This window comes from Scyliorhinus canicula, chromosome 9 (genome assembly GCF_902713615.1).
Source record: "Scyliorhinus canicula chromosome 9, sScyCan1.1, whole genome shotgun sequence".
Taxonomy (NCBI): Eukaryota; Metazoa; Chordata; class Chondrichthyes; order Carcharhiniformes; family Scyliorhinidae; genus Scyliorhinus; species Scyliorhinus canicula.
In genome coordinates, this window is record NC_052154.1 from 148,017,474 (window position 1) to 148,043,967 (window position 26,494).

General features: G+C 47.5%; 1 protein-coding gene across 6 annotated transcripts in view; it reads right to left on the minus strand.

Moving 5' to 3' along the window:
* Positions 1 to 26,494, minus strand: part of mapk8ip1b (mitogen-activated protein kinase 8 interacting protein 1b) — a 227,162-nt gene that overhangs the window by 65,236 nt on the left and 135,432 nt on the right. For all 6 annotated transcript variants that reach the window (XM_038807886.1, XM_038807884.1, XM_038807883.1 and 3 more), the window contains one exon: positions 13,397 to 13,621. In XM_038807886.1, coding sequence (XP_038663814.1) covers positions 13,397 to 13,621 — 225 coding nt within the window. The remainder of the gene's footprint in view (positions 1 to 13,396; positions 13,622 to 26,494) is intronic.

The window sequence follows — 26,494 nt, forward strand, 5'->3', positions numbered from 1 at the left end:
TACTGGGCTTTGGGGTGGAGCAGGCGCACCTTTTCAACAAGGGGGTCGGTTTTGTGTGCCCTGACGTGTTTCCTCAGAAATACGGGGCCGGTGTCCTCAGTCATGCCGGAAGTGAGATCCCCGTGGTAGTGCCCCTGGAAAAAATGAAGAGCCTCGCGTGAGGGGTCTGATTGGTCGCTGTGCACAAAAGGGACCTAATAGCGTGGAGCGCGTCTGGCAGGACTTCCTGCCACTGGGAGACTTGGAGCTTTCTAGACCAGAGGGTCAGTAGGACCGTCTTCCAGACTGTCGCGTTCTCCCTCTCCACCTGCCCGTTCCCCCGGGGTTGTAGCTGGTAGTCCTGCTCGACGCAATGCCCTTGTCGCGCAGGTACCGATGCAGCTCGTCGCTCATGAAGGATGAACCCCGGTCGCTGTGTACGTAGCTGGGGAAACCAAACAGGGTGAAGATGCTATCCAGGGCCCTAATGACTGTGTGGGAGGTCATGTCGGGGCACGGGATAGCAAATGGGGAACGGGAGAACTCATCTACGACGTTTAGAAAGTAAACGTTCTTGTTAGTTGAGGGGATTGGCCCTTTGAAATCAATCGCGAGGCGTTCAAAGGGCCTAGAAGCCTTGACCAGGTGGGCCCTGTCTGGTCCATAGAAGTGCGGTTTGCACTCCGCACAGATCGGGCAGTCCCTGGTGACCACTTTTACCTCCTCGTTGGAGAAAGGCAGATTTCGGGCTCTGATGTAGTGGGCGAGCCGGGTGACTCCCGGGTGGCAGAGGTCATTGTGGATGACTTTCAATCGGTCAATCTGCACGCTGGCGCATGTCCCGCGGGATAGGGCATCCGGAGGCTCGTTGTGCTTCCTGGGTCAATACTTAATATCGTATTTGTAGGTGGAGAGTTCGATCCTCCACCTCAGAATTTTGTCGTTTTTAATTTTGCTCCTTTGCGAGTTGTCAAACATAAAGGCAACCGATCTTTGGTCGGTGATGAGGGTGAACCTCCTACCTGCGAGGTAGTGCCTACAGTAACGAATAGCCTCCACAATGGCTTGTGCTTCTTTCTCGACTGAGGAGTGTCGGAGTTCTGAAGCGGAGAGGGTACGGGAGAAAAATGCGACTGGTCTCCCTGCCTGATTTAGTGTGGCTGCTAGAGCTACCTCTGAGGCGTCGCTCTCAACCTGGAATGGAGTGCATTCATCCACCGCCCGCATGGCCGCTTTGGCGATGTCCTCCTTGATGCCGTCGAAGGCCTGGCGTGCCTCGGCTGACAGGGGAAATTGTGTGGCCCTAAAGACTGGGCGGGCTTTGTCCGCATATTGAGGGACCCACTGGGCGTAGTAGGAGAAGAAGCCCAAGCACCGTTTGAGGGCCTTGGGGCAATGGGGGAGGGGGAGTTCTAAGAGGGGGCGCATACGGTCCGGGTCTGGGCCCAGGACTCTGTTTTCCACGACATAGCCGAGGATGGCTAGTCTGGTTGTGCGGAAAACACATTTCTCCTTGTTATACGTGAGATTCAGTTTCTGTGCCGTCTGGAGAAAACGGTGGAGGTTGGCGTCGTGGTCCTGCTGGTCATAGCCGCAGATGGTGACATTGTCCAAGTACTGAAACTTGGCCCGCAGCCCGTACTGGCCCACCATTCGGTCCATTGCTCGTTGGAACACCGAGACCCCATTAGTGACGCCGAAAGTGACCCGGAGGAAATGGAAGAGGCGGCCATCGGCCTCGAGTGCCGTGTAGTGGCGGTCCTCCGGGCGGATTGGGAGCTGGTGGTATGCAGACTTCAGATCCACCGTGGGAAAGAGCCGGTACTGGGCGATCTGGTTTACCATGTCTGCAATCCTGGGGAGGGGATACACGTCGAGGAGCGTAAATCTATTTATGGTCTGACTATAGTCGACAACCATGCGGAATTTTTCCCCGGTCTTAACGACCACCACCTGAGCTTTCCAGGGACTATTGCTGGCCTCTATAATCCCAACACTATCCTGCAGGATGTACCGCCTGCTATGAGTGGCTACGGGTTTACAGTCCTTTGTGAGATTGGCGAAGAGAGGAGGGGGGGGGGGGGATTTGCAGCGTAGCGAGGCTGCAGATAGTGAGTGGGGGCATGGGCCCGCCGAAGCTGAGGGTGAGGCTCTTAAGGTTACATTGAAAGTCTAGGTCTAATAAGAGTGGCGCGCAGAGGTCGGGCAAAACATAGAGTTTGAATTTTGAGTAGTTAGCGCCTCGGATTATGAGTGTCGCGGCGGTGCGTCCCTGGATCTGGACCGAATGGGAGCCTGAAGCGAGCGAGATAGTTTGCCGCACGGGGAAAACGGGGAGCAAACAGCGTCTTACCAGGTCTGGATGTATGAAGCTCTCAGTGCTACCGGAGTCGAAGCGGCATGGCGTTTTGTACCCGTTGATTTGGACCTCTGCAATCGAATTTCGCAGATGCTTCGGGCGTGATTGGTCCAGAGTGACTGCGCTGAGTTGCGGGTAGTCTGCGGCTCGATCAGCTGTGCTGGAGTGGCCCCGTGATGACTGCCCTCTGAGTTCATAGTCGTACTCTTCCGATGAGTTGTTCGAGCATGGAGATGCAGGTCGGGCCCGTGGATCGCACGTGGCGGGCGGCGAGGAAGATGGCGTCCAAGATGGCGGCCCCCGTGAGTCGCACGTGGCCGGCCACGTGGTGGAGGTTTGCCAAGATGGCGGCCCCCAAGGATCGCACGTAGCGGGAGGGGCGGAGTCGGGGCATAGGCCGCAGCGTTTCGGGCCCCACGGGCCTGGGGAGTGATTACTTTGTGCCGCTGGGGAGTTGGAAGCTGGGGCCCTTTTAGCGAGGCACACTCTTGCGTAATGGCCTTTCTGCCCGCAGCTGCTGCAGGTTGCGTTGCGGGCCGGGCAGTGCTGCCGCGGGTGCTGATTCTGGCCGCAAAAATGGCAGGCTGGAGCAGTATAGTGGCTGGCTGGGGCAGCATGGTGGCTGGCTGGGGCAGCATGGTGGCTGGCTGGGGCAGCATGGTGGCTGGCTGGGGCAGCATGGTGGCTGGCTGGGGCAGCATGGTGGCTGGCTGGGGCAGCATGGTGGCTGGCTGGGGCAGCATGGTGGCTGGCTGGGGCAGCATGGTGGCTGGCTGGGGCAGCATGGTGGCTGGCTGGGGCAGCATGGTGGCTGGCTGGGGCAGCATGGTGGCTGGCTGGGGCAGCATGGTGGCTGGCTGGGGCAGCATGGTGGCTGGCTGGGGCAGCATGGTGGCTGGCTGGGGCAGCATGGTGGCTGGCTGGGGCAGCATGGTGGCTGGCTGGGGCAGCATGGTGGCTGGGCGGCCGCGTAGCACAGGCCTAGGGGAGTCGCTGGTCGGGGGCCCATGATTGGGTCGCGGGGAACGAGTTAAGGCTGCGGAAGGAGACCTCCATCGTGGTCGCAGCTTCCACAGTCGTTTCTAAGTCTTGGGCCCCCTTTTCCAGCAGTCGTTGGCGCACATAGTTAGACCTGAGGCCCGGTACAAAAACATCGCGTACAGCAAGTTCTCTGTGTTCAGCTTGATAACCGCTTGATAATTACAGTCATTTGACAAATTATTGAGTTCCCTTAAAAATTCGGCGAATGATTCTGTAGGCCGCTGGCGGTGAGTCGTGAACACATGGTGTGCGTAAACTTCGTTAATGGGCCTTACATATATCTTATCGAGTACCGCTAGCGCTGCAGTATATGAACCGGCCGAGTTTAGTTGCGTAGAGATTCTGTGGCTCACCCTCGCGTGCAGTAGATTTAACTTCTGTTCCTCTGTTGTTTCGGCTGAGCTCGCTTCTGCCAGGTAGGCCTTAAAGCACCGCAGCCAGTGGGAGAAGATTTCTTTAGCCTCTGCATCCTGCGGGCCGAGTTCCAGGCGTCCAGGCTTGAGGGCTGATTCCATAATCGTTCTTGACTGTTCTTAAGTAGATTAAATTGATGGAACCATCAATTCACCAGACACGTGTTTCCGCTATGAATATAGGCTTTAATCTACTTACTACAGAGCCAGCCTGTTACCCGTTGATGAACTCTCGGTGAACTGTAGACTGACTCTGGACAAGGGTATTTATACAGCAGCACAAGGGGGAGGAGTCGTGGGCGGAGCAAAGGGTGGAGCCCTGTACAAGCTCCTGAGCATTCCCAGAGCTACTCCCCCTAGTGGTCGGATAACGCTACTGCGCTTACAAAGATACAGTGTGAATTACCATGTTAGATTCACCACACACGCATTCAAATAATAATCTGCATTCCTATTTTTGCTAACTTCACTTTATTTATCCACATTATGCTGCATCCGTCACACATATGCCCACTCACTCATCCTGTCCAAATCCCGCTGAAGCATCTCTGCATCCTCCTCACAGCTCAACCTCCCACCCAACTTTGCATCACCTGCAAATTTGGAGATAATGGGTGGAATTCAATGGAAGCATTTCTAAATTAATTTGTGGCGGGTCTTTCAGGGATTTTCCTGTTGGTTCTGTCGATGCGTTCCCCACCACTATCCTATGACACTTCGTCACTTTTTGGGCCCTGGGGAGTTTCTCACTGATTTAGCCCACACTTAAAAACTTTTTTTTAGCACTGGGGAGCTGAACTCAAGACATCGGGCCGCCATTTTGAAAGGGTGCCCTGATCTCTATGTAAGCTTGTGGGGCCTCCACAACCCCACCCATAGGCAATGTCACTCCCCCCTCCTCTCCCCCCCCCCCCCTCCATGCACAGGGCACTACCCCACATTTCCCCCTCCCAAGTGAGGACACCCCGCTATGGGTTTGCTGAATGACCCCCCCTCTTCAGCCCCCCCCCCCCCTCCCCCAGGTCCATTTACAGAGTCTCCCTCCCACCCCAGGACATCCATCTGTCACCCCGCCTCAACCTCCCAGAGGCCCTGTCCCATCTTGGGCCCTGCCCCTTGGCAGTGCCACACTGGCACCTGGGAACCCTTGCACTGCCAGCTTGGCAGCACCATGTCTGCACCTTAAAAATGCCAACTGGCAGTTCCAAGGTGCCAGCTGGGCAGTGCCGTGGTGCTCACGTCCCAAGGGGATGGCAAGGATGCCACCCTGCACTATCCCTGGCCACAGAGGGGCTTCTAATGCCCCTGGGAGACCCCCGGGTGCCGTTATGCCTGGTCCACATTCTTGTGGAACAATACCGATTGGCACCCAGCTGAAGCCTCCCTGGGGAGGCGGATGGATTGAGAGAGGTTGGTATTTAGGCCTCAACCTACTAAGACCTACTTTAGCAAGCACTGTTTGGCCCCGCCCCTTTGGGCGGAGTTCCAATTCTGATGCCTCGCAGGACTTAGGTAGATGCCACAAGGCGCAAAGGCTGCAGGGAAGCCTACGCGAGGCCTCTCCCAGGATGCAGCAGCCGCACTGTGCTTTCGCTCAAGTATAACACGGCCACTGGATCATGCCCAATACAATTCGTTTCTTGTCTAAATCATTAATATATACTATGGCCAGTTGGAGTTCTAGCACAGATCCCAATGGTACCCCACTAGTTACTGCCTGCCAATCAGAAGACGACCCATTTAATCCAACTTTTTGCCTCCTCTCTGCTAACTAGCTTTCTGTCCACTCAAGACACTACCCGCAATCCCATGCACTTTAATTTTACATAGCAACTTTACAAAGCAACTTTACATAGCAACTTTACATAGCAATCTGCAACGTGAAACCTTGTTGAAAGCCTTCTGAAAATCCAAATTAATCAGATCCATCGGTTATATACTGAGGTCGGCCTAGACTATGCAGAGAGTAAAGCAGATAATGGTGAATTAGCAGACTATTTTATATCCCTCTCCAGTTTTATAATGTACAATTACATAACCAGGTCATTCGGCCCAAATGCTTTGCCTCTGCTTATATTTCACAACAGCCTTCTCCCACCCTGCTTTATCTCACCCTGTCCCACCTAGTCTTTCCTCCCTCATATATTTATCTAGGTTCCTTTTAATTTTAGTTATTTGCCACAAACATTCCATGTGGTAGTGAATTCCACTTTGAACCATCCTCCAGGTGAAGAATTTCCTCCTGAATCCCTTGTGGATTTATTACTATCTTTTATTTGTGGCTCCTAGTTTTGGGCCTCCCCACATGTGGAAAAGCTTTGTCTAAGGAATAAGATGGTCTATTTCCTTTGCGTAGCATTGTCAGACCTCCCCTATCTCGACTCGCCTGCTGGAACCCTCATTTAAACATTTTTAAACTTCTAGCATTGACTATTTCAATGCATTCCTGTTGGTCTCCCACATTCTACCCTCCATAATAAACAATTTAAAACTGTGTTGCCCATGTCTTAACTATGACTTGGTTTAAAAATATCATTCAGGTTTTCAACAATTTGCCCCTTCCTACCTCTTGCGATCTGCCTCAATCCCACACACACCCAAGATATCCGTGCTCATGAAGTTCTGGCCTCATGAGCATTCTCTTGGTGGCCATGCCTTCAGCTGCCGAGGCCTTAAATCTCTCCATCTCTCTAACTTCTTTTTTTCCTTCAAGATGCTCCTTAAAACCTACCCCTTTCAACCAACCCTTTGACCATCTTGCCTAATATCACTTTACGCAGCTCAGTTTCTAATTTTTACATATCACACTCTGATGAAATGTCTTGGAACATTTTATTACATTAAAGACACTTAGTTGTTGTCATTGTCCAACCAATTAAACCCTTTCATAATCTTTAAGACAATTGACTGCAATTCAACTGGTTTCTTGGCTATGGCTGGATCACAACATCAGTCCTAAATTTAATGTGAAATTATTTTTGCAAAAACTGTGGCTTAACACTTACTTCTTTTTTTTGTTCAAGTAGTACATAATACGTTGTTGAACTTTAATCAACTCGAGTACTTGTGACCAAAGTCAGATCTCATTAATGAAATGAGACTTTCTTTGCCAATTGCCTGCCCCAGGAGAAATGGCTCTGAACAATGACTGCTGAAAATCACATTCTTGTGACATCAAATGAGAGCAGATGCTTGATTTAGCCAGAAGGAAATGTTGGCCTTTCCGGGGCACCTGATCAGATAAGTGGCTGGTGATGTGTTGGGAAGGCTGGGTCGATGTGGACTGCCCTTGATGCAGTGTAGTGAGAGACAAACCTCCAAAATTTGATGAGATGCAACACGATTTTATTTAATGTCTTAACTACTATACATGTTTAACTGTGGATTGACACTATGCTGACTTGACTGGAGACCTAGTACTAGCCTGACCAGACTGACTAGCTACCGCATGGTGTTTGCACTGGCTAGCTCACAAACTCTGACTGTCTCAGTGGCTGGGTCCAGAGAGAGCGGGAAATCTGGTGCCCTCTGGCTTTATAGTGGTAGTGTCCTGTCTGAGGGCGGAGTTCCAGTTGGTTCACAGGGCAGCTACATTCTGTACGGTAAGACTTGTTTGTTTTTGGGTTTTGAAAATTTTTAATTTAAAATTTTTTTTATTTTTCGGTTTGTTTGTTTTTGGGGCTATCATTGTATCATTTAGCAGAATCACCAATCTTAGAGGGTTCACTTGGGAGAGTAGCAACACTATATATATATTTTTTGTTTTTTTTAAAGGGCCTAACGGGTGTTTAATCTTTTCTTCTTTGTTTTACCCTTTAAATCTCTTTGGGAATTCAGATCAGAGGGGATGGAGGCTCGGGCAGTAGCATGCTCCTCCTGTAGGATGTGGGTGGCGAGGGATACCACTGGTGTCCCTGCTGACTACACCTGCGGGAAGTGCACCCAACTCCAGCTCAGAGACCACATTAGGGAACTGGAGCTGGATGAACTTCAGATCATCCGGGAGGCAGAAGGGGTGACAGAGAGGAGTTACAGGTAGGTAGCCACTCCCAAGGTGAAGGACAAGAGTAGCTGGGTTACAGTCAAGGGAACGGGTAGACAACGCAGGGATCCCTTGTGGCCATTCCCCTTCAAAACAAGTGTACCATTTTGGATGCTGTTGGGGGGTGGGGGATGACCTACTGGGGGAAGGCCCTAGCGGCCAGGTCTCTGACACTAAGCCTGGCTCAATGGCTCAGAAGGGAAGGGGGAGAATAGAAAAGCAATAGTGATAGGAGACTCAATGGTTAGGGGAATGGATAGGAGATTTGGTGGTCGCGAAAGGGACTGCCGGAAGTTATGTTGCCTTCCGGGTGCCAGGGATGTCTTGGATCATGTCTACAGGATTCTTAAGGGGGAGGGGGAGCAACCAGAAGTCGTGGTGCACATAAGCACCAACGACATGGCTTAAAAAGTGATTTTAGGGAGTTAGGTTGGAAGCTAGAGTGCAGGACGAGCAGAGTAGTGATCTCAGGATTGCTACCGGTTCCACATGCAAGTGAGGCAAGGAACAGAGAGCGAGTGCAGCTGAACACATGGCTACAGGACTGCTGCAGGACGGAAGGCTTCAGATATGTGGATCATTGGGATATCTTCTGGGGAAGGTGGGACCTGTACATGAAGGACAGATTGCATCTAAACTGGAGGGGCAGCAATATCCTGGGTGGGAGGTTTGCGAGAGCTCTCCGGGAGGGTTTGGCAGGGGGATGGGAACCAGAGCTGTGGATCAGAGGATAGGGAAGCTGTTGAACAGGCATAAATAGTGTGCAGCCAGTCTGTGAGGAAGGATAGACAGTTGATAGGGCAAAGTTGCACTCAGTAGAACGGGTTAAGGTGTGTCGGTTTCAATGCAAGGAGTGTCAGGAATAAGGGAGATGAACTTACAGCATGGATCAGTACTTGGAACTAAGATGTTGTGGCCATTATGGAGACATGGATTTCACAGGGGCAGGAATGGTTGTTAGATGTTCCGGGGTTCAGATGTTTTCGGAAGAATGGTGGTGGGGTGGGGGGAGGTAAGAGAGGAGGGGAGCGGCACTGTTAATTAGTGAGTGCATTACAGTTGCAGAAAAGGAGGTAGTTGAGGAGGGTTTGTCTACTGAGTCAGTATGGGTGGAAGTCAGAAACAAGAAAGGAGCAGTCACTTTATTGGGAGTTTTCTATAGACCCCCCCCCCCCCAATAGCAGCAGAGAGATAGAGGAACAGATTGGGCGGCAGATGTTGGGAAAACTGCAGAAATAATAGAGTTGTTGTCATAGGTGACTTCAACTTCCCTAATATTGACTGGAGCCTCCTTAGTGTAAATTGAGGAGATGGGTGAGATGGAGCAGATTTTGTCAGGTGTATACAGGAAGGATTCCTGACTCAATATGTAGATAGGCCAACTAGGGGGAGGCCATATTAGATTTGGTGCTTGGCAACGACCCAGGCCAGGTGTCAGATGTCTTGGTGGGAGAGCATTTCGGTGACCGTGACCACAACTCCTTGACCTTTACCATAGTCGTGGAGAGGGATAGGAACAGACAGTGTGAGGAGGTATTTAATTGGGGGAGGGGAAATTATACTGCGATTAGAAAGGAGCTGAGGGGCATAAAGGGAACAATTGTTCTTGCGGAAATGCACAACAGTAATGTGGGGGTTGTTTAAGGAGCATTGCTGTGAGTGCTGGATAGTTTAGTCCCACTGAAACGAGGAATGAATGGTAAGGTGAAGGAGCCTTGGATGACAAGAGCTTCTAGTCAAGAGGAAGAAGGAAACTTACGTAAGGTTGAGGAAGTAAGGATGTGACTCGGATCAGTGGGTTACAAGGTAGCCAGGAAGGAACTCAAAAATGGACTGAGGAGAGCTAGCAAGGGGCATGAAAAAGCCCTGGCGGGAAGGATTAGGGCAAACCCCAATGCGTTCCACACTTATGTGAGAAATAAGAGGATGATCAGAGTGAGAGAAGGACCGATCAGGGATAGTGGAGGGAACTTGTGCCTAGAGTCTGAGGAGATGGGTGAGGCCCTAAATGAATAATTTACTTCAGTATTCACTAGAGAGAGGGACCTTGTTGCTCACGAGAACAGGGTGAACCAGGTCAATAGATTCAAACAGGTTGATATCAAGGAGGATGTGCTGGACATTTTGAAAAGCATCAGGATAGATAAGTCCCCTGGCTATCCACTGTATTCATACCACTCAACAACTTGTACACCTCTTATCAAGTCACCTCTCTTCCTTCTTCGTTCCAGTGAGAAAAGCCCTAGCTCCCTCAACCTTTCTTCATAAGACATGCCCTCTAGTCCAGGCAGCAGCCTGGTAAATCTCCTCTGTACCCTCTCTAAAGCATCCACATCCTTCCGATAATGAGGCGACCACAATATTCCAAATGTGGTCTAACTAGGGTTTTATGAAGCTGCAGCAAAACCTCGCGGCTCTTCAACTCAATCCCTCTGTTAATGAAAGCCAACACACCATACGCCTTCTTAACAACCCTATCAACCTGGGTGGCAACTTTGAGGGATCTATGTACATGGACCCCAAGATTCCTCTGTTCCTCCACACTTCCAAGAATCCTGCCTTTAAGCCTGTATTCAGCATTCAAAATTGACCTTCCAAAATGAATCACTTCACATTTATCTAGGTTGAACTCCATCTGACACTTCTCAGTCCAGCTCTGCATCCTGTCAATGTCCTGTTGTAACCTGCAACAGCCCTCAACACTATCAACAACTCCCCCAACCTTTGTCATTGGCAAACTTACTAACCCACCCTTCCACTTCCTCATCCAAGTCATTTATAAAAACCACAAAGAGCAGAGGCCCAGAACAGATCCCTGCGGGACACCACTGGTCACCGACCTCCAGGCGGAATACTTTCCATCCACTACCACTCGCTGTCTTCTGCAAGGATTGTATCATTGTTCAGGTTTAGAGGGTGGTTCTGAATAAAAATCCAAAATGTTATTTAACCAGAACACTAAATATTGTCATCGAGGTATTCGGCAAGGAGGAATAATGCAAATAACAATCTGTTGAATACTTTTAAATTCATAGAATCATAGAATGATAGGAGGCCATTCGGCCCATCGAGTCTGCACCGGCCCTTGGAAGGAGCGCCCCACTCAAGCACACACCTCCTCCACCCCATCCTCTTAACCCAGTAACCCCAATTAACCTTTTTGGACACTATGGGCAATTTAGCATGGCCAATCCACCTAACCCACACATCTGTGGACTGTGGGAGGAAACCGGAGCACCGGGAGGAAACCCACGCACACATGGGGAGAACGTGCAGACTCCACACAGTGACCCAAGTCGGGAATCGAATCTGGGACCCTGGTGCTGTGAAGCAACTGTGGCTACCACTATGCTACCGTGCTGCCCAACCTATATAAATTCCCACCTCAAACAGATGGGAAATTATTCCTTCTTTCATATTCTAGAGTGAGAAAGGTGGTGATTTATTGACTTATGTAACTGGTAAATTAAGACAATGAGTTTATTTATTTCCCTTTCTGCAGTGGGTAAATAGAACATTACAGCGCAGTACGGGCCCTTCGGCCCTCGATGTTGCGCCGATGCACTCTTCGCCAGGAAGCAGTCAATCTCTCGAGTATCTCGGACACTTCCTTCCATTCAGGAGGAGATTGGCATCTCTTCCCACCCTGTCTGGCCCAGCAAAACAGTTTAATTCTCATTTTACCACAAAGTGTGCCATGGTAGACCATTTTGGATGGTAATATATCAATTTTTTAAAAAAAAAACCACACCTTTGACACCGGTCATCGATTTATATTGGTTGAAAGCCTGCTTTTATTCTGCATACAACAGGCCAGGTTGACACCAAGTACCAGAATGACAACACTGGGATTGGATCAATCACTGAAGGTATGATATTTGTATTTGTGTGGGAGAATGTGAGGCAATCTTTCCTCTGAGTCAGAAGGTGGCGGGTTCCAGTCCCACTCCAGAGACTTCAGCAAAAAAATCTAGGCTGACACTCCCAGTGCACTGAGGTAGTGCCACACTGTCAAAGGTGTCACATTTTGGCTGAGACATTTAACTGAGGTCACATCTGCCCTTTCAGGTTGATACAAGAGATCTCGGGTGGGATTCGCTCAGCCCAGGGCCAGGCCGGAGAATCGGCGCGACCGGCGCAAAACGAGCCACGCTGCCCCGACGCGATTCTCCTCACAGCAGAGAATCGCCGGCGTGGCGCCAGCCAGGAGCCATTCTATGGGGCCCCCCCGGCGATTCTCCGCCCGGGTTAGGCCGAGCGGCCATACCTAAAAGCCCAAGTATCGCTGGCGCCGTTCTAACCTGGTCTTACCTAGCGGGACCATGCGTGGAAGGGTCCGTGGACGGCCTATGGGAGGGCGGGGATGGGCTCCGCTGTGGCCTGGCCCGTGATAGGGGCCCACTGATCGGTGGGCCGGCCTCTCGGGGGCCTCCTTTGTTCCGTGCTGGCCCCTGTAGCCCTATGCCATGTTGCGTCAGGGCCGACACGGAGAAGGGAGACACCGCGCATGCGCGGAAATCGCACCGGTTCCACCGTGCATGCGCAGAGTGGCGGCGCCCATCTGACGCCGGGATCGGCAGCTGAAGTGGCGTGGGTCGCTCCAGTGCCGTGCTGGACCCCTGTAAGGGCCAGACTTGCTGATTCTGAGGCCATGTTGATGTTTCTCGACGGCGTCAACACTTAGCCTCAGGATCAGAGAATCCCGCCCCACCCCCATGCCCACTATTTCAAAGATGAATTCTCCTCACAGCTGGTCATTATTTATCCTTAATTATCATTGGAATAGCTATCTGGACAATATTAGATGACTATTTGTGGGAACTTGCGGTGCACAAACTGACAGCTACATTTCCCATAATACAACAACGAATATACTTCATAAGTACTTCACTGGTTATCGAGGGCCTTGGGACATCCTGAAGGCACGATATAAATACAACATTTTCAATTTTACTTTATAGCTTTCAGACAGTTATATGGCATTAATTTATCCACTAACAAGCATTTTTATAAGTAATTTTATGCAAAGACTATTCATACAATTCAATTTGATCTCGCCTTACACTTTTCAACATGCATGCAGCTTCAATAACCAACATATTACTGAAATCCATCCATGTACAGATTACAAGGGCAATGAATTATATGTTCTGGCCCAATAATCAAGTCTGCATTTCAGTGATGCAACTGTCCACTGGTACAGTAATCTGATCAGACACTCACTGCTGCAGGCAATCTTTGCAATCTCCTACAGTCTATGTTTAGGATTAAATAACCGGGGAAAGCAATAATGAATGTGAAAACACGGATGTTTGATTTCCACTATTAATGACCATAATCAAGGCAAAGTTTAAGGTCCGCCTTTATTACAACTGAGCTGAGCAAAAGAGGGTAACAAAGCAAATAAGTCCTTTTCTGTCTCTTATGTACTGTCTGGGAAAAACATAAGATTATATGTGGGGGAGGAGGGGGGGGGGGGGGATGAGCTGCAGAGGTCATTTTAATTTGCGAGCTAGCATCAGTAGAACAGCGAGGAAGCACCGCCACCTTCGTCCATCTTACCTGAGTCCGAGGAACTTGTGGGAAAAGATTCAAGGTCGTGGGCCGTTTGGGTTTGTAGGATGCCATGCTGACAGGATTGGTTTCCTTCAGAGGACCGTTGTCCTCTTCTTCCTCGATATCGTCGACAGCATCAATCAGGTCCAGCTGCAGCATCTCTGCCTGGATTGTACAGACATCATTTCCGCTTGTCGTTGCAGCATTATTGGTCTCCAGGGTCACACGGGACTGAGAAGAGGAGGAGATTGGACGGTAAGGTGTTGATGATTTATATGAAGGTAGGTACTATATAAATAATCTATATATAATAAAAATGAATAATAATTTATGTTAAATTATATAAATAATAAACAAGAAGATTGTAAATCAGTGCATGGTGTACTTAAAATCTTTCGGCTCTCTTGCTATCTAAACAAGTGGGAAAATGCTCCAGGTTAACTTCAGTGCAAATCACAGCCCACATCACAAAGAAATAACAATAATTTTCAGACAGTAAAGCACATTTCCTTTCAATCGGAAATAAAAACACGAACAACAGAATCATTGAATCGAGTGACGATATAATATGAAAAAGGAGACTATTCAGGTTATCATGTCTGTGTTAACTATTTGAATGAGCTGTCCAATTAATACCACTCTGCTGACCTTTCCACATTGCCCTGCAAATTTCCCCCCTCATTATTTAGCACACAGTTCAGATTTCTCCCTTATTATTTTGCACACATTTCACAGATTTCACCCCTCATTATTTAGCACACAGTTCACAGATTTACCCTGTTAATCGGTATGTTAGATGTGACTATCATTTCATTAACCATCTGTCAATTGTCAGAAGCCACTGATATACAGATCCACATCAGGCAGAGTCAGGATAACTAGGTCTTTTTCTGGACAATGGACTGTAGGAATTCTGTTCTCGCAACTTCAAAGACAGCTAAAAGGCATGTGGAGCTTCTCAAAGAACAATATCAGGAGGCCCTCACTCACATATTAGCATGCCATACGTGCTCATTAAAAGGCTACCTCACCAGAATTAATATCCCCCTCCAAATTAAGTTCCCCACCAGCAAGAAATGAGAACATTCACTTTTATGGTTGCACACAAGTGGGGTGCCCCTGGCGAGCTTGACTACTTCCAGTACTGCGGAAGTGAGTAGACGCTGCATCTGTCTTCTTGGGGACTGCTCACAGCTTGACTCATATTCTGTGCGGGCAGCATAAATTGTGCCCAGGCTGAACACACGGGGGCTGTAAAGGAGATGATAGGAGGGATGGGGGAAAGCGATTGAGGCTATCCTGTGCCATTTAGGCATATCGGCCAGGCCTTCGATCCTATGAGATAACAGCAGGGAAGGCAACCTCCTGCCAACCCCCATTGAGATTCACCCTGCTCCACAAAGGAAATCAGTAATGAGCTGAACAGTGCAAGATTGTGCTCCCCACCTCCCAACGCAGGAATTCATAGAATCATAGACTTTACAGTACAGAAGGAGGCCATTCGGCCCATCGGGTCTGCACTGGTTCATGGAAAGGGCACCCCACTTAAGCCCACACCGCCACCCTATCCGCGTAACCCAGTAACCCCACCCAACCTAAGGGCAATTTATCATGGCAAATCCACCTAACCCGCACATCTTTGGACTGTGGGAGGAAACCGGGGCACCCGGAGGGAACCCACACAGACACGAGAACATGCAGACTCCGCACAGACAGTGACCCAAGCTGGGGATCGACCCTGGAGCTGTGAAGCAACTGTGCTAACCACTATGCTACCATGGCTTCCACTCTCGCCACCAAATTAAAGATTTCAGGCTGGGTAGCACAGTGGCACAGCATTTAGCACTACCGCCTCACAGTGCCAGGGACCCGGGTTCAATTCTGGTCTTGGGTGACTGTCTGCGTGGAGTTTGCACGTTGTCCCCATGTCTTCATGGTTTCCTCCCTGTGCTTTGGTTTCTTCCCAGTATAAAGATGTGCAGGTTATGTGAATTGGCCATGTGAAAAAAATTGCCCCTTTGTGTCCAAAGATGCACAGGTTAGGTGGAGTTAGTTACAGGGGTAGAGCGGGGGAGTGGGCATGGGTAGAATGCTCTTTCAGGGGGTCGGTGCAGACTCGATTGGCCGAACAGCCTATTTCTGCACTGTAGGGATTTGGTGGTATTCTGCCCAATGTTTAAAATATATCAGCTTAGACCCAGTGTGTAACACATTCAATTCATTCAGAGTCAGAAGGTACGGTTCCAATCCCACTCCAGAAATGTGAGCTCAAAATCCACGCTTCACGTCAGTGTGAAGCACTGCATGTTTGGAGGTGCTGTCTTTTGGATGAGACATTGACTGAAACTCCTGTCTTCCCTTTCAAGTGGGAGTAAAATAATCCCATACTACCATTTCAAAGAGAAGTATTACAATGGTATAAGTGTTATTTCCTGGGCCACAGAGTGATCAAGGCATCTTTGTACATGAATCATATGCAGGGTAGAGAGTAATAAGAAGTCAAATGAAAAGTTGGCCTTTATTGCAAGAATATGAAAACAAGGAATTCTTGATGGAACTGTTCTGAAACAACTGGAGAAATATTCCTGTTTCCTTATTTAGACTCCTCATGATTTTGAACATCCCTATCAAATTCTCCTCTCGGCCTTCTTTTGCCTAAGGAAAACCAGTCCTCACTTGTCTATTTCATCATCACAATTGAAGTTCCTCATTCCATGAATCTTTTCTGCAGTCACTCCCATGCCGTAGAACGATACCATAGAATCCCTACAGTGCAGGAGGTCATACGGCCCATCGAGCCTGCACCGACCCTCTGAAGGAGCAGCCTGCCCAGGCCCACTCCCTATCCCCGTAACCCCCACCCTAACCTGTACATCCCTGGACATGAAGGGGCAGTTTTATCATGGCCAATCCACCTAACTTCCCACCTTTGGACTGTGGGAGGAAACCAGAGCAGCAGACATGGGGAGAAATCCACGCAGACATGGGGAGAAAGTGGAAACTCCACACAGACAGTTACCAAAGGCCGGAAATTATCCTGGGACTCTGGCACTGTGAGGAAGCAGTACTAACCACTGTGCCACCCTTCTATGATTCGATGCCTTCACATTCTTCCTAAAATACAGTGCCCAGAACTGGATGCAATAGTCAGGTTGAGGTCAAACTAATGACACCTTGCACTCTATGTTCCTATCAATAATGCTCAGGATCCTGTATGCTTTATAAACTGTTATCTCAACCTGTTCTGCCACCTTCAACAGCTTATGTACATATATACCTAGGTTTCTCTGCTCCTGGAGCATGTTTAGAGTTGTACCCCTCATTTTACATGGTCTTGCCATGATTGTTTTACCAAAATGAATCACTTCTTATTTCTCTGCTTTGAACTCCATTCGTCATCTGTCCACCCACTCCACTAACCTGTCTATGTCCTTTGAAGTTTTACACTATTGTCCCCACAGTTCACAATACTTCAGAGTTTGTATCATCCATAAACTGTGAAATTGCCCCCCGTACACCAATGTCTGGCTCATTAATATATATCAGGAAAAGCAGGGGTCCCAATGCTGACCCCTGGGGAACTCCACTACAAACATTCTTCCAGCCCCCCAAAAATTCATCAACCACTACTGCTTCAGACCACTCAATCAATTCAGTTTCCTTGTGGTTTTGGTCCCTTTCATTCCATGAGCTATAACTTTGCTCACAAGTTTGTTGTGCAACACTATATTAAATGGCTTTTGGAAGTCCATGTGCATCACACCAACACTTGCCCCTACTGACCGCGTCTGATATCACATGGCAGCACGGTAGCACAATGGTTGGCACTGTTGTTTCACAGCGCCAGGGTCCCAGGTTCGATTCCCGGCTTGGTTCACTGTGCGGAGTCTGCACATTCTCCATGTGACTGCGTGGGTTTCCTCTGGGTTCTCTGGTTTCCTCCCACAAGTCCTAAAAGACATGCTGTTAGGTAATTTGGATATTCTGAATTCTCCCTCCGTGTACCTGAACAGGTGCTGGAATGTGGCGACTAGGGGCTTTTCACGGTAACTTCATTGCAGTGTTAATGTAAGCCTACTTGTGACAATACAGACGACTATTATTATTTCAAAAACTCCAGGAAGTTAGTTAAACATGATTTTCCATTAAAAATATCCATGCTGACTTTTCTTAATCAATCCACAGTTGACCATGTGACTACTCATTTTGCCCCAAATTATTGTTTCTAGAAATTCCCCACCACCAAAGTTAGATTGGTTATATTTTGAAAACTTTTGCTGCAATCCCTCCAAGGCCAATATATCCTTCCAAATATGTGATGGCCAGAATTGCTCACAGTGCTCCAGGTGTAGTCTAACAGTTTTATATCTGAAGCAGGACTTCTTATATTCTATTCCTCCATTTATAAAGAAAGAATCAAACCATCGAGCCTTGACATTTAATGGTATTACCACGGCTAAATCCCCCACTATCAACATCCTGAGGGCTAACATTGCGCAGAAATTAAATTGGACCAGACGTATAAATACTGTGACGAGATAGGTCAGCACGGTGGCACAGTGGGTAGCAGTTCTGTGTGCAAGTTAGGTGGTTAGTTTCCATAATGTTAGGTGGGATAGGGTTGGGGAGTGGGGCTGGGTAGGGCACTCTTTCAAAGGGTTAGTGAAGACTCGATGGGCTGAAAACCCTCCTTCTGCACTGTAGGGATTCTCTAATGATATGTATGATGAAGAGCAGCTAAGAGGTGAGAGATTCTGCAGTGATGAACTCACCCTTTGACTCTCCAAAGCCTGTCCACCATCTACAAAGCACAAGTCAGGAGTGTGATGGGATACTCTCCACTTGCCTGAATGAGCATTGATCTGATTATGGCCTCAGCACCACTTTCCTGTCTACGCTCGATACCTTTTGACTCCCCTGTTGTCAGTCAAGAATCTACCTACCGTTGCCCTGAAAATATTTAATGTTATCGATCTCTGAGGAAGACAGTTCCACTCACTACCGTCAGAAAAAACAAAGTTCTCCACATCTCCATTTTATTTTCAACTGTGTCCTCTAGTTCCAGTCTTTCCCAGAGGGGGAAACATCCTCATTGTTCACGACATCAAAGTCCCTTCAGGATTATGTTTCGATGAGAACAACTCTCATTCTTCAAAACTCCACTGGATACAGGTCCAGCCTAAACAACCTTTCCTCGTAAGATAACCCCTCATTCCAGGAATCAGTCAAGAGAATCTTCCCTGAACTGCTTCTCAAGCAATTATGTACATCCTTAAATAAGAGACCGAAACTGTAAAAGTAATGCAGATATGGTCTCACCAACATCCTGTACAACTGTCGGAAAACATCCCTACTTCTATACTCCATTCTCCTTGCATTAAACAAAAACATCCATTTGCCTTCCTAATCGTGTGCTCTACCTGCATACTAACTTTTTGTGATTCATGTACCAAGACTCCCAGATCCCTCTGTACCTCAGAGTTATGCAATCTCCTCTCATGTAAATAATATACTGCTTTTCTATTCCCACCAAAATGGACAAGTTCATATTTACCCACATTACACTCCATTTGCCTATTTTTTGTCCGCTCACTTAACCTTTCTATATCCCTTTGGAGACTCTTCATGTTCCCTTCACAACTTACTTTCCTACCTATTCTTGTCTGCAGAAAATTTAGCAACTATACATTTATGCTTTCATCCAATTAATTGATATAAATTGTAAACAACCGAGGGCCTAGCACTGATCCCTGTGGAACACCACTAATTACATCTTGCCAATCCAAATAATGACCCATTTCCGCCTACTTACTGTTTCCTATTAGCTAGACAATCCTCTATCCATGTTAATATACCACCCCAACAACATCAACTTTTATTTTGTGTTGGAAACTTTGATGTGGCAGCTTGTTAAATGTTTTCTGGAAATTTAAGGACATCACATCCACAGGTTCCCCTCCATCCGCATTACTCGTTACTTCCTCAAAGAACCAGAACCTGCAAATTCCCCTCCAAGCCACACACCATCCTGACTTGGAACTATATTGGCATACCTTTACTGTCACTGGGTCAAAATCCTGGAACTCCCTCCCTAACAGCAATATACTGACACCACATGGACTGCAGCTATCCAAGAAGGTGGCTCACCACCACCTTCTCAGGGGCAATTAGAAATGGGCAACAAATGCTAGCCAAGCCAGTAATGCCCACGTCCTATGAATTGTAACAAAAGTCATTATTCCATCAGCCTTTTAGATTATTTTCTGTACCCATTCGTGACATTTTATAATGTGTGCACCTGGGCTCCTTAGATAAACCTCTTTAGATAGCCATTGTTTCTAGCTCTTGATCATTTAGAAAGTGCCCTGTTCTTTTCTCCTCAAGCATGATGGAATACTGTCCAAAATGGATGACCTCACATTTGTCTACATTGAAGTACACTTACTGTGGTTTTGCCCATTCCCTTTATCTGTAATACTTCCATTTACTCTGTGAGGAATACCACCTATTTTTCTGCCATCATCAATTTTGAATAAGTAATTTTCTATCCCATCAACTATTGGTTGAGGCTCCAACGCAGATTCTTGCGAGACACCACCAGTCACATCCTGCCAATTTGGAGTGCCTGCCCATGATCCTGATCCCTTTCCACTCAGCCAATTTGTTAACCAGGTTAATAATTTACTTTCAATTCCATGAAACAGGCAAAATACATTGGCCAGTCTGAAAACACTGACCTAGCTAATGACCAAGGGTAAAGCCAGACCCTGAACAAACCAACAACACTGACCAGGAAAAAGGCACCGATCAAACAATCTCAAGACCAGAAAAACTCACTTACAATGTACCTCATGATGGCAGTCACGAGAAAGAGTCAGTGAAGAACCTTGAGGCTTTATGGCCCTGCACAGCCTGTGCGTTAGATTGATGCTGAGTGCTCACCTGACTGCAGCAGCTGGTTCAGCTTTTTCAGAACTAGCTTGGACTGCAGATTTCAAACCTCATTTTGAAATACATCCTAAGCAAAAAAAAAAACTACTTTAGTAAAGTACGCTGATTTTCTTTTTATTGTGGAAGTCTACTGGCAAGTCCCAATGGGCTGAATGGCCCTTTTCTGTGCTGTACAATTCTGAGGCTTGGATTTAAAGCACAAAGGATTCTCATCCCACATTTCAAATTGCTGCCTGTCATTTTGAGATGTGCAGGTGGGAAGTTTGACTGGAGAAAAGTGTGGAATTGATTGACCAATGACTAAGGTCACTTTCCTGTTGGTCTTTTATGCAGGATCCTATGAGCGGAGGAGCAGCTGTCATCACTTATGCTGTTAATTCATGTCGACATGGAAAAGAGGTTTCCACTTCTGAAAATTAATAAACAGGGAATTCAAGATTCAGTGGAACTCACTGCCACATGGAGTGGTTAAGGCAAAGAGCATGGATGCATCCGAGGAAGCTGAATAAACATCGGGTAGAAAGTAATTCAAACATAGAATCAGAGAAAATAGTAGGCCATTCAGTCTCTCGAGTCTGTCCGCCATTCAATGTGATCATGGCTAATCCTCTATCAATGCCATGCACCTGCTCTCTACCCATACCCTTTGATGCCTTTAGTGTCTAGAAATCTATTTATTTATTTTGGTTTTGGACAAAGCTCGGCACAACATTGAGGGCCGAAGGGCCTGTTCTGTGCTGTACTGTTCTATGTTCTATTTCTTAAATACATTCAGTGACTCGGCCTCCACACCCTTATGTGGTAAAGAATTCCATAGCTTCACCACCCTCTGAATGAAGAAATATGAAGGAAATGTTGTTGGGTTTCAATGAAGTCTTCAGGGTGAAGGTTTTGTGGAGCATAAGTTCCAGCTGGGCTGAGATCCTGTTTCTGTGGTGGAAATTAAATTAGACAGCAGGCAGACTTGCACCAGTAAAACTGGGTTGAATGATTTAAGCTCCATTTTATAGACATTAGATTCAATGGCATAATTGATGGGGATTTTTTGCAGACTAAAAACTGCGAATTTCTGGGGAATTGCTATTGAATAGCTGTGCGGCAAATTGGAGGTTATCTGACAATCCTTGGTTTATTCTTTCTGACGCACACAGCATTCTGACGCACACATAGGCGCTGATTTAGCACAGGGATAAATAGCTGGCTTTTAAAGCAGACCAAGACAGGCCAGCAGCATGGTTCAATTCCCGTTCCAGCCTCCCCGAATAGGCGCCGGAATGTGGCGACTAGGGGCTTTTCACAGTAACTTCATTTGAAGCCTACTTGTGCCAATAAGCGATTTTCATTTCATTTCATTCTGCATCTTGTTACTGGTTTATGGTAAAGACTGCAACACTCCATCCATCAGTGTGAGCAACTGCCCCAAGATGACTTCCCAGCCAGTCTCTCTCCTGGTTCCAATCCAGCTGTCTCTTCCATTTGCTGAATACAATGAGCAATTGGATGAAAGAGAACACAAATCTGGAGATCGGAGATTGGGAGCCATTCTGAAAATAGCTCCTTAGCTTCTCAGCTGCAGTCCGATCCAAGGGCCTCCAGAGAATTAGCTTAAAATAACCCCAAAAGGAGTGCAAGCTTCTTTTCTGGAGAGGAGTAGAAAGGAAAAAGTAGAATGAACAATCTTTTCCTTTCAATCTTTATGGGCACTACATCAACACATCCCAACTGATGACAGAAAACATGCGTATTGCAAGATTTAATAAGCAATTCTAGCACTCAATGGGTTAAATTATGGTGGTCTGTGAGAAGCAGATTGATAAAACAAGTTCCTACATCACAGGAAGCATTGAAGAAGTAGTTCATAGTTTCTTTTCTCTTATTTCGGAGGCCTCTTTAAAACATCCAATGACGATTCTGTTGCCAAGTAACAATGGGGGACTTGTTGCTGAGGCACTGCAAATGGGTTTACAGCTAATTCATTGCATCTCTCGTACACAATAGAGCAGTTTTATGACATAAACAGATGATTACTCAGTGAGGTGATGGGAAATGCTGAGAGCGGTTTGTTTAACCACCTTTTACAGAAACATTCCTCACATCCTGCCAACCAAATATCGAACGTTTGCCTAACAGATTGCTTCCAGGATATGAATACGGGAAAAGATTATTGCATCCTTTACTTTAACAGCCGGTGTTGTGATCAACTCACATTAATTTCAATGCACAAAGCATTTCTGGTCATATATAAGAGTACATTTACTTTTAAATTGGTAAGCCATAATAAATATTTAAAATCAGTGACATTGATGGTTACTGAGAAGGTCAGCACAATGAGAAAGGAATTGTCTGGTAATTTCAAGAGCAATTATATTTACCTCTCCTCCCTTAAGATGCTCCTTAAATGCTTTTGGTCACATCAAATATTCCCTTCCTTGGCTTGGTTTTTTCAGTTCTCAACATATGTGCATCACGAACAAGGTTGGCAATGGTCACCCACTAGCTGCTCATCCCAAGATAGTGGTGGGTATTCTAGTTGAACCAATAGTAGTTTTAATACAACTGAGCAGCTCACTATAGGCCACATCAGATGACAATCAAGAATTAGCTGCACCGGCACAGCGCTGGAGCCACACCATCTCAGACCGGGTAAGAATACCAGGTTTCCTTCCCTGAAGAGACATCAGCAAACCAGTTGTGGTTTTTTTTGACAATCCGACAGCTTCTTGGTCACTTGTTCTGAGACCAGCTTTTAATTTCCAGATATTAGGCTTGTATTTTTTCCTTGCATTGCACAGGGAGGGTCGGGAGAATTCCCATGAACCTCTATAAATGTGGTCCCGAATGTCAGATTTCTAGTTTGGGGGGAGCAGACTATAATAGGAGTTGGTGTAGGCGGCCCAGAAGTAGGGCGGTGTCATAACCCCCACGAGAGCCAAGAGGAAACCCGTGGGACTCGTGAAGTACAAGTTCCCCAAATAGGGGGCAGAGGCCACCCGCCTGGTGGTCATTGTGAACTAAGGTGTAAGCCGACCCAAAGCAGGGCCGGGTGCTGTTGAGTCCTTCCAGCAAGGACTCCCCTGGCAGTAACATGTTTCCTTGAGCGGGACTTTGTAAATAGCTAAAGTTATGTTCATCTGCCGGCAGCTTCCTCGGAGTTGTTAAAGGCGGGGTCAGTGCTGGACGTATATGAAAAGTGGACCTTCAGGAAGGCCACTTTGAGAGGTTGGTCATACATACTGAAGTCTTTGTACCTCAGAGGAGATGTCATTGGCTTGTTTGGTGGGTGGTAACACAGTAAATGCAACCGAGCTGTTAGCTGACCTTGAAACCGAAGGCCCATGGTGAGCTTTGCTAAGAAATGAGTGTCATTGTTTCTGCCTATATCACTGCATATTGAACTGAGGCAATGAAAGCACACAGTGGATTCACAAGACACAGCTATAGAGATGGTATCAACTACCTGGTAAACATGATGTGGAGATGCCAGCGTTGGACTGGGGTGAGCATAGCAAGAAGTCGTACAACACCAGGTTAAAGTCCAACAGGTTTGATTCAAATCACTAGCTTTCGAAGCACTGCTCCTTCCTCAGGTGAATGAAGAGGTAAGTTCCAGAAACATATATATGGACAAAATCAAAGATTCAGGACGATACTTTGAATGCGAGCATTTGCAGGTAATTAAGTCTTTACAGATCCAGAGAAAGGGGCAAACCCAGGTTAAAAAGAGGTGTGAATTGTCTCAAGCCAGGACAGTTGGTAGGATTTCGCAAGCCCAGGCCAGATGGTGGAGGGGGAATGTCATGCGACATGAATCCAAGATCTCGGTTGAAGCCATACTCATCTTTGTGGAACTTGGCTATCAGTTTCTGCTCGGCTATTCTGCGTTGTCGTGCATCCTGAAGGCCGCCATGGAGAACGTTTACCCGAAGATCAGAGGTTGAATGCCCTTGACTGCTGAAGTGTTCTCCGACTGGAAGGGAACATTACTGCCTGGCGATTGTCATGCGATGTCCGTTCAACGTTGTTGCAGCGTCTGCATGGTCTCGCCAATGTACCATGGAACGGACATTGTGCGACAATCGCCAGGCAGGAATGCTCCCTTCCAGTCCTAATTGATTTTCATTCTCCCTTCTTCACCAATTCCATAAAGATATAACAATATGGCTGATTATGTCAGTCATGCAGAAGCTGCCCTCACGGTACTGGTGGCATCCCGGCGGCCAGACACCAAAGAAGGCAGCAGCAACATCGACGCAGGCTGGAGGCGGCTCCCATGTGCATGGGACTGCCGCACATAAGACCATAAGACATAGGAGTGGAAGTAAGGCCATTTGGCCCATCGAGTCCACTCCACCATTCAATCATGGTTGATTTCAATTCCATTTACCCGCTCTCCTGAAGACCCGGCCTACCATCAGGCCGAGGAGGAACCCAGAGTGGGACGCCACGACGGCTCAAGGTGTACAGTCATCATTGGTCTTTCAAGGAGATGACAGACAGCATGCGCTGCAGGAGACTCCATCTCAACTAAAGAGACAATGTGACACCTGTGCCACTTCCTCGCAAACTTGGTACCCCATGGAGGAGGAGGTCACCCGTTCCAAGTGGCTGTGAAGGTCACCGCAGCCCTCAACTTCTGTGAAACCAGTTCATTGTAGGGCTCGAGCGGGGTCTTGCGCAGCAAATCACAAGCTATGACCCACAAGTGTATCCATGAGGTCAGGGATTCCATAAATGCCCGGGCATCAGACTATATCAACTTTGAGCTGAACCAGGCCCACCAAGATGCCAGAGCTGCAAGATTCTCCACCATCGCCAGGATGCCCCAGGTCAAGGGGGCAACTGATGGCACGCATGCCACCTTGCACACACCAGACCATCAGGGAGTGTCTTTCATTAACAGGAAAGGATTCCATTCCCTGAATGTTCAACTAGAACATAACAGCGCAGTACAGGCCCTTCGGCCCTTGATGTTGCGCCGACCTGTGAAGCCACTCTAAAGCCCATCTACACTATTCCCTTATCATCCATATGTCTATCCAATGACCATTTGAATGCCCTTAGTGTTGGCGAGTCCACTACTGTTGCAGGCAGGGCATTCCACGCCCTTTCTACTCTCCGAGTAAAGAACCTACCTCTGACATCTGTCCTATATCTATCTCCCCTCAATTTAAAGCTATATCCCCTCATGCCAGACATCACCATCCGAGAAAAAAGGCTCTCACTGTCCACCCTATCTAATCCTCTGTACATCTTGTATGCCTCAATTAAGTCACCTCTTAATCTTCTTCTCTCTAAGGAAAACAGCCTCAAGCCCTTCAGCCTTTCCTCATATGATCTTCCCTCCATACCAGGCAACATCCTTGTAAATCTCCTCTGTACCCTTTCCAATGCTTCCACATCCTTCCTATAATGTGGCGACCAGAACTGCACGCAATACTCCAAATGCGGCCGCACCAGAGTTTTGTACAACTGCAACATGACCTCATGGCTCCGAAACTCAATCCCTCTACCAATAAAAGCTAACATACTATGCCTTCTTAACAACCCTCTCAACCTGGGTGGCAACTTTCAGGGATCTACATGGACACCGAGATCTCTCTGCTCCTCCACACTACCAAGAATCTTACCATTAGCCCAGTACTCGGTCTTCCTGTTATTCCTTCCAAAATGAATCACCTTACACTTTTCTGCATTAAACTCCATTTGCCACCTCTCAGCCCAGCTCTGCAGCTTATCTATGTCCCTCTGTAACTTGTAACATCTTTCCACACTGTCCACAACTCCACTGACTTTAGTGTCATCTGCAAATTTACTCACCCATCCTTCCATACCCTCCTCCAGGTCATTTACAAAAATGACAAACACCAGTGGCCCCAAAACAGAACCTTGTGGTACACCACTAGTAACTGGACTCCAGACTGAACATTTCCCATCAACCACCACCCTCTGTCTTCTTACAGCGAGCCAATTTCTGATCCAAACTGCTAAATCCCCCTGAATCCCATGCCTCCATATTTTCTGCAATAGCCTACTGTGGGGAACCTTATCAAATGCTTTACTGAAATCCATATACACGACATCAACTGCTTTACTCTCATCCACCTGTTTGGTCACCTTCTGAAAGAACTCAATAAGGTTTGTGAGGCACGACCT